The sequence below is a fragment of the Salvelinus fontinalis genome, chromosome 3 (genome assembly GCF_029448725.1).
Source record: "Salvelinus fontinalis isolate EN_2023a chromosome 3, ASM2944872v1, whole genome shotgun sequence".
In the NCBI taxonomy this organism is placed as follows: Eukaryota; Metazoa; Chordata; class Actinopteri; order Salmoniformes; family Salmonidae; genus Salvelinus; species Salvelinus fontinalis.
In genome coordinates, this window is record NC_074667.1 from 61293958 (window position 1) to 61302670 (window position 8713).

Below are 8713 nucleotides of genomic sequence, written 5' to 3' on the forward strand. Positions count from 1 at the left end.
ATAAACCACACAAAACACACAGTATGGCTGGTCAACTAGTCTAGCAACTTTACAGTACACTTTGAGACTACAATGGGAATACATTGTTAAAACGTTAGAGAGTTGTCCTCAATGATTTTAAATGCCGTGTCTATCCACATGTGGCGGAATTGTGTTTTTAAATGATTCTTTTTTAATCGTATACAAACATCCTGTGTATATCTGTACCAAAGACTGTTGGGTAGCGTACGGGCTTACTGATGGAAGGTCGTAGAATTATCTCTCGTGGACTGAACTTAATCGAGCATCTACGTAATTAAGCAAGATTGTTGTTCTGTGTTTCTGAGATTAGTAGCAGAAAGGTTAACCACACGCCGGTGTTTCCCTCCTACAGCCCAGGTAACGGTAGTCCTGCATGGACCAGTTGGCAAGGGTTGTGGGTTGAAATCCCGCTGCGGACACTAAAATGTCTCTGTTGTCAGTTACTTTGAATAAAAGTGGCTGCTAAATGGCCTAATGCAGGTTAAATTACAATGGTGCTTTTAGGTGTCCACTGGGTTAGTAAACCAACCATTAGCCAACCTGGACCTCAGAGAGCAGACCATTAACCAACCTGGACCTCAGAGAGCAGACCATTAACCAACCTGGACCTCAGAGAGCAGACCATTAACCAACCTGGACCTCAGAGAGCAGACCATTAACCAACCTGGACCTCAGAGAGCAGACCATTACCAACCTGGACCTCAGAGAACAGACCATTAACCAACCTGGACCTCAGAGAACAGACCATTACCAACCTGGACCTCAGAGAACAGACCATTAGCCAACCTGGACCTCAGAGAGCAGACCATTAACCAACCTGGACCTCAGAGAACAGACCATTAACCAACCTGGACCTCAGAGAACAGACCATTAGCCAACCTGGACCTCAGAGAGCAGACCATTAACCAACCTGGACCTCAGAGAACAGACCATTAACCAACCTGGACCTCAGAGAGCAGACCATTAACCAACCTGGACCTCAGAGAGCAGACCATTAACCAACCTGGACCTCAGAGAGCAGACCATTAACCAACCTGGACCTCAGAGAGCAGACCATTAACCAACCTGGACCTCAGAGAGCAGACCATTACCAACCTGGACCTCAGAGAACAGACCATTAACCAACCTGGACCTCAGAGAACAGACCATTACCAACCTGGACCTCAGAGAACAGACCATTAGCCAACCTGGACCTCAGAGAGCAGACCATTAACCAACCTGGACCTCAGAGAACAGACCATTAACCAACCTGGACCTCAGAGAACAGACCATTAGCCAACCTGGACCTCAGAGAGCAGACCATTAACCAACCTGGACCTCAGAGAACAGACCATTAACCAACCTGGACCTCAGAGAGCAGACCATTAACCAACCTGGACCTCAGAGAGCAGACCATTAACCAACCTGGACCTCAGAGAGCAGACCATTAACCAACCTGGACCTCAGAGAGCAGACCCATTAACCAACCTGGACCTCAGAGAGCAGACCATTAACCAACCTGGACCTCAGAGAGCAGACCATTAACCAACCTGGACCTCAGAGAACAGACCATTAACCAACCTGGACCTCAGAGAGCAGACCATTAACCAACCTGGACCTCAGAGAGCAGACCATTAACCAACCTGGACCTCAGAGAGCAGACCATTAACCAACCTGAACCTCAGAGAGCAGACCATTAACCAACCTGGACCTCAGAGAGCAGACCATTAACCAACCTGGACCTCAGAGAGCCTGTCCTACAGGTCTGGTAGATAACCATGGTAACAGTCGTCAGGAGAGGAAGGTGTGGGTATGGTAGAATAGACATGTTTCATCATGTCAGCTACTCTCACCTGAGAGAGAGAGAGTGAGAGAGTGAGTGATGCCTCACCTGTAACGGTCACTACGATGTACTGCGGTGTGGAACTCTGTCCGTTACTCTGCTGAACGGCAGAACTCTGGATCTCCGCGGTAACAAACTGAGTCTGAGAAGGCGTGGCCAGAACCACTGTCTTCTGGGCCTTGGTGAGAGTGGCTTGAGCAGGAAGTTTGTCCTGCCCGGTTGTGGAGACGATGGACACTGACTGGTTGAACTGGGTTGGCGTGGAGCGGGAGGGCGTGGCTGATTGCGTTGCTATGGTGACAGAGTTGGGTTGGGGGGCCGGCTGGAGCTCTTCTGTGTAGCCTGAGGTCGCCATAACTACCGCCACGGCTGGACCAAGACCACCACTCTGGGGGAAGGACAAGGGAAGGAGTTGGTTATGACACACACACACACACACACACACACACACACACACACACACACACACACACACACACACACAATATGTAGAATTGTGCCAACACACTTTCAAACCTTTTTCAACACACTTCTCTTGTGAAAGCACACTGACAAAGGTGGACAGAAACAGGGTGGAAGGGAGTATTTTGTCTGAGACTGAGGCACACTAAGGTTCTTCCTGTTAGATGCAAGCCCCCCCATGTTTAGTTTTTTTGTCCTAGCACTAAACAGCAGATTCAAATGATCAAAGCTTGATGATGAGTTGGTTACTTGAATCAGTTGTGTCGTTCTAGGGCAAAAACCAAAAGGTGCACCCGGGGGGCCCAGGACTGAGTTTGGGAAACCCTGATCCAAAGCACTGAGGTGTGGGTGGTGTGACCTCTGACAAATGATTATCATAGTTATATCCCATGAAATGATTGCATATAGACCCTTTAACTATGCCATACATTTGATAATGAGACGTTTCCACTAGTAGAATATGCCACGTGAGGATTTCTGAACTGTGTAACACACACACACACACACACACACCCCAACGTTCTGATAGCAACAGCATACAGAAAACGCACCTTGCTCCTTCTCTACAATATATCATATCATATTTTCTCCAGTTGCCATTGGTGTATGCTTCTAAATATTGCTTCTCCATTGGCTTCGGGTAATGTCAATCCCACCCATAGGCTCAACCCACCTTCCCCTCCCTGCGTGACAGCAGATCTGGCACACATTGCACAGTACGGGCATGACGATCACTTTTACTAGAGAAAACTTTTTCACAACTGTAAAATAACGGCCAACATCATGACACATTCGTTTCTATGCTTCAGTTGACACACACTGACCCACATGTCTGTTTTGCAATTAGATTTTTTTTTAAAGTTCGAAAATCTAAAGTGATTTCCTAATCAAAAGTATCCGTGAACATGTGACAAGTATGCCTCGTTCACTAAGTTGAACAATGATTTTTCATGTTAAAAGCTTTGTCGACAAACATTTCGAACAACTAAAAGTACAAGATTCTCATATTACAACACCCGCCATTTTGTATCCCTATAACAGATTTGACATCGTCATAACAACCGTCTGCGTTTGGAAAGCGGTTAGCAACTAGCTGGGACCAGTGCTATTCCATCTCTGCCACACTAGTGCCTTTTAACGTTAGATAAAAGCAATAAAACGTTACACAACTTAACACAATTATTCAGACAGAAACATCAGACGACGGTTTAATAACGGTGTTGCTTATTCACCTCAAATTCCCCCTGGAATATTCCTGTCTTTGGCGTTAAAGTTTGTTTCTTAATGATTCTGCTTGTTGTTGTTGATTCTCGTTGCTTGGTTCTTGTCGCCACGACTACCGTGACTATGGCGCCTCGTCCTCACCCGGGCAACTGTTGCTACACACCCGTCTTTATCCCGCCCTCTTCTTAACTTTGATTGGATAATTTTGGGGCGATGTCACTCATTTGTCGTCATGTCATTGGAGCATGTTTATGTCAATCATTTTTATATCAACCGATTGGCTGTCAATCTCTGTCAATCACTTTCACTACCCATTAAAAGTAATAGGAAAACACCCTGGTTCTCCCTTTTCCTCGGGGTAATGGCTAGAATGGATCCAGCTTTTGTCACATTAACGTAAGATTTGACTTTTCGTAGCAGTTTAGGATAATCGTTGTCAGTCAAATTATTCCAACCAATTGATTATTGCTCTACATTTACAATTTAGCAATTCATCATATGTATTAGGGGTCTGTCCGTGGAGGTACTGCAGGGACTCCACGAACAGATCTCAAAATATGTTTAAAAAAGATATTATAATAATAAATAAAATGCACTGTAATTTATGCTTTAAAAATTAAAAGTTTTCTCTGCGTCATGGCAAAATGTGTAGAATAGCAGAACATTATCCCATGCCAAGAGGAGGCCTTTTAAATGTTTTTTTTCTAGGGCCCAAGACTTGATTCGTCCAGCCATGTAGCCTACTGCAGGAAGCAAACATCAGAGTACAACTCCTTGTAGGCTATTTTAATCGCACTCGAGTTGTGTTTTAATTCTTTTTTTATTTTGTATTTTATTTTAACCTTCATTTAACTAGGCAAGTCAGATAAGAACAAATTCTTATTTACAATGACGGCCTACCCCGGCCAAAGAGGTGTCCCTGATGAATTTGCTATTACACAAGGTATCTCTGGCCCCCCAAAAAATTGAGAACCCCAGCAATAAATCAAATCAAATTTTATTGGTCACATACACGTGATTATCAGATGTTACCGTGGGTGTAGCGAAGTGCTTGTGCTTCCTGCTCCGACAGTGCAGTAATATCTAACAAGTAATATCTAACAAATTACACAACATATACCCAATACACACAAATCTAAGTAAGAATGAATTAAGACTATATACATATGGACGAGCGATGTCAGAGCGGAACGGACTAAGATACAGTAGAATAGTATAGAATACAGTATATACATATGAGATGAGTAATGGCAGATATGTAAACATTATTAAAGTGACTAGTGTTCCCTTCCTTAAAGTGGCCAGTGATTTCTAGTCCATGCCTATAGGCAGCAGCCTCTAATCTGCTAGTGATGCCTGTTGAATAGTCTGATGGCCTATAGAAGCTGTTTTTCAGTCTCTCGGCCCCAGCTTTGATGCACCTTTACTGACCTCGCCTTCTGGATGATAGCGGGGTGAACAGACAGTGGCTTGGGTGGTTGTTGTCCTTGATGATCTTTTTGGCCTTCCTGTGACATCGGGTGCTGTAGGTGTCCTGGAGGGCAGGTAGTTTGCCCCTGGTGATACGTTGTGCAGACCTCACCATCCTCTGGAGAGCCTTGCGGTTGCATTAGGTCAATAATGCATGTTGACAACAATAAATGATAACAGATCTCTTCATCTTTTCTCCCTTACACACACACACACAACATATGTTGTACTATCCTTGTGGGGACCTAAAATTGATTACTATTCAAAATCAAATTTTCCCTAACCCCTAAACCTTACCCTAACCCTAATAGGCCTACAAGCCCACACACTCGAACACATTTCTTGAGTGAGTGACGTCAAATATATGGACAAGGGAAATGTTGCTGTGACAATAGGTAGGTTTTGTATTGACCCAAGTTTATTAGACAGAAGCAAACGTTGCGACTTGTGTAATGGAAAATGGCAGATGTACTGTAGGAGACATGTTTTAAAGATCGAATACATTTGTATCCGTTCGACAGAGGTGGATTTTTATTTTTTATCAAACTTTTTTTTTATCGCGATAAACGATGATGGAAGCAGTGTTTTTTTTTTTATAAATTATGATTTCCGAATACATTTTGAAGGTAAGCGGTGCACGTGATGTTATTAAGCATAAAGCTCTACTCCGCATGTCATTATAATGCCTAGAGGCCTACCGCTTGAAAAATTCAATTATTCAACAATTATTTTTTTATTTTTTTTGCGGGGCAAGGATTTTCTTGACTTCAAGAATGCCTGAATTGCTTCCCATTCTAATTAGAAATGTCACCGTTAAATTGGTTCAGATCATCTAGGCCTGCTTGGGTGCATGTTACACCATGGCACGGACCATGGTGGCGATAAGTAGGCACATGACAATTATTAGAATATGGCAAATATTTGTCCATTCTTGCATTCTATCCATGCTGGCTTTTGCGGGCTACCTGAGACATAACATATAGGTGGGCAGGGCATACAGACTGTCGTCACTTTATTAATGCGCAATTTGCCTAATAGGATTATGGAAACATTTCAATCCACATCATGTTTATTCGACATAGGTTTTTGCGAGAAAAAAAAAGAGTTAAAAAAAAAAGGTGTGACATCATTACATCCAGCTGTTTTTATCGCCACGTGACAGTCCAATAGAACCGCATCGTGGCAGGCGATTGGCATGTCCACTTTCAAACGTTTCAAATGTGGACAACAATTCACCAGGAAAGTTAATGGAAACATAGCTACTGTCTCCTTCCATGTCACAAGACTCACAACTAATACTCTATACAGGAGAGACATGGGGAGTTGAGTATTATTGCCTGTGCTCCTGTGTGTCCGTTTATGTGTCAGTCTTAGTGCATGTGTGTGTAGGTCTAACTCCTTGTTCATTTAAAACCCGAAGCAATAGCGATCCTATCCCTAGCCAGACATGATAGATAGCAGGTTCCCGAAGTTGTGACACTGGAAGCAACCAGGAAACACTGAAAGGTCGCTGACGATTAGATTAAAGACTACACCTCTGACACGACCTTTTAACCAGGGACACCATTTTAATCGCAACCTCTCTTATTGGGACCATTGTTCTCCTAAAGGTCTCAGGTTTTAGTCATTTCTTATCTGGCTGTACTCTGAGGGGATGAGAGAGAGAGAGAGAGAGAGAGAGAGAGAGAGAGGGGAGACTTGGTCATAGTCATGGGTCACCCCAAGTGGAACCCTATTCCCTGTATAGTGCACTACTTTAGACCAGAGCCCATAGGAAATCCAATTGGCTGTGTTCAGAAGTTGTACACTACGTAGAAAATGAGGGTTCCGTAGGACGCATAAAGCTTCAGTCAGCGGTGCTGGGCTGGGCTTGCTATATAAGGGGTTCCGGGTCCGCCAAGAGAGCCACACAGCACCACCGGGTGAGAGCGAAGGAGACACCGACAGAGACACACAGAGACTCACCAAACCAAGACTCACCCAACCTTCACCAGACCACTGATCCACACCTGCAGCCGGGCTATCACTTTCAAGGCTCTTTCTCTTGGACTCCTCTTTCCTCTCTCTCTCCATCTGTCGCTCCTGATCATGTGGAAGGCTGCAGTGTTGACGTTTGGCCTGTTGGTGGCACTGGTGGGTATGGTGCAGGCTGCAGAGGGCCAGGCTAATTCTATCTACGGGGTGAAGCTGTGCGGGAGAGAGTTTATACGGGCCGTCATCTTCACCTGCGGAGGATCGCGTTGGAGGAGAGGAGTGGGCGATGCAGGTGAGATGGGTGTGTGTCTGTGAGAGACGATGTGTATGTGTACCTGTGCCTGTGGTTGTGTATGTGTGGGATTGATTGTGCGTGTGCGTGTGTGTGTGCGTGTGTGTGTGTGTTTGTGTGTGTGTGTGTGTGTGTGTGTGTGTGTGTGTGTGTCAGTCTCTCTTGTTGTGCGTGTCTAAATGTCTATCTGCCTATGTGTCTGTTTGATTGACTGACTACTCATCTGTCTGCTCCTGTAGGACCAACCATACTGAGATGTTTTCTCTCGTTCAGCACCATAGACTAATATCTAATATCAATCCTTGCAAGAGACCCAGTTGTTCCTGAAGCCATTTCTTTTCTATTAAGCATTCAAATAATTTTATCTTCCTCTTCCTTCCAGGTGACATCTCCATTGACGAGGAGACTGAGGCCTACAGCCCATGGAGCTCCAACGCTATCCCCGGCCTCGCCAGCAAGCAGCGTCCAGGACTGGAGGCCCAGGGCTGGGCAGGCGAGGTCAGGGAGGGGGGCTCTGCCGCTGCTGTCTTCAGTCGTTTGGCCCGCTCGCCCATCTCAGAGGAAGTGCTAGAGGCCCTGCGCAGCACGGACAGGAAGGGGCGGGATGTCGTGGTGGGCCTCTCCAACGCCTGCTGCAAGTGGGGCTGCAGCAAGAGCGAGATCAGCTCCCTCTGTTGAGCACTACCAACACCTCTCATTTCCATCCCTCCATCCCCTCGTCCCTCTGCCTCTACCTCTCCTCCTACATCACCCCATCTCTTCTACCTTTCCTCCTACATCACCCCATCTCTCATCCCTCTGCTCAGCTCTACTAGGTCTTCTCCTACATCACCCCATCTCTCATCCCTCTGCTCAGCTCTACTAGCTCTCCTCCTACATCACCCCATCTCTCATCCCCCTGCTCAGCTCTACTAGCTCTCCTCCTACATCACCCCATCTCTCGTGCCTCTCCTCTATCCATTCTACTTTCAATATTCTGGCCATCTCCATCTCTCACTAACAATCCCTTCATTCCTGCCTGTCTTCCTCCTCTGTCCCCAAAATGTATTGCCTTCTCTCCTTCCCTCTAGCCCTCCATCACTCCACTTTTCTATCCCTCCATTCCCTCCTGCCTCTTCTCCTTCTCCTGGATCATTGTGTTGATAATTCAGGGTCTCCTGACTGTGAGGGTGTAAAAAGAAAAGGTGACAAAGCAGCGCGAGCGAAGACATTCTTTGACCATGCATGTATTCTCCAACCTATGTCAGTATTATGAGCAGTTTTTGTGTGTTTAGTTACTGATATGACAGTCCAATAAAGTTGTGTTTTGAAAGTGGTAATGTGTTACTCTTCATTAAAATTTCTCAATGACTCATACTTGTTGTATTACAGTATCTGAAAATATATATTTGAGCACAGATGCTTTATTTCTCAACAACACTAGACTACATCAGGGTTTTCCAAACTCG

The 8713-nt window shown here is 45.3% G+C and overlaps 2 protein-coding genes across 4 annotated transcripts in view; one reads left to right on the forward strand and one right to left on the reverse strand.

Annotated features, from left to right (window-relative positions):
- Positions 1–3696, reverse strand: part of LOC129851271 (MHC class II regulatory factor RFX1-like) — a 25236-nt gene extending 21540 nt beyond the window's left edge. For all 3 annotated transcript variants that reach the window (XR_008758947.1, XM_055917693.1, XM_055917692.1), the window contains exons 1-2: positions 3538–3696; positions 1892–2231 (exon numbers count right to left, since the gene is read on the reverse strand). Coding sequence is in view for 2 of the 3 variants with exons in the window: in XM_055917693.1 (XP_055773668.1) it covers positions 1892–2198 (307 nt within the window). In the remaining variant the exon portion in view is untranslated. The remainder of the gene's footprint in view (positions 1–1891; positions 2232–3537) is intronic.
- Positions 3697–6878: 3182 nt separating this feature from the next.
- Positions 6879–8580, forward strand: LOC129851275 (relaxin-3-like). The gene is made up of 2 exons (XM_055917699.1): positions 6879–7265; positions 7648–8580. Exons 1-2 carry the CDS (start codon positions 7088–7090, stop codon positions 7941–7943), a joined length of 474 nt encoding a protein of 157 aa, XP_055773674.1. The 5' UTR covers positions 6879–7087; the 3' UTR covers positions 7944–8580.
- The last annotated feature ends 133 nt before the right edge of the window (positions 8581–8713 follow it).

Bases quoted from the DNA above. Each gene is read 5' to 3' on its own strand.
- LOC129851275 (XM_055917699.1), top strand. From the start codon at position 7,088: ATGTGGAAGGCTGCAGTGTTGACGTTTGGCCTGTTGGTGGCACTGGTG. The intron at 7,266-7,647 runs GTGAGATGGGTG...TCTTCCTTCCAG, and splicing joins GAGAGGAGTGGGCGATGCAG to GTGACATCTCCATTGACGAG.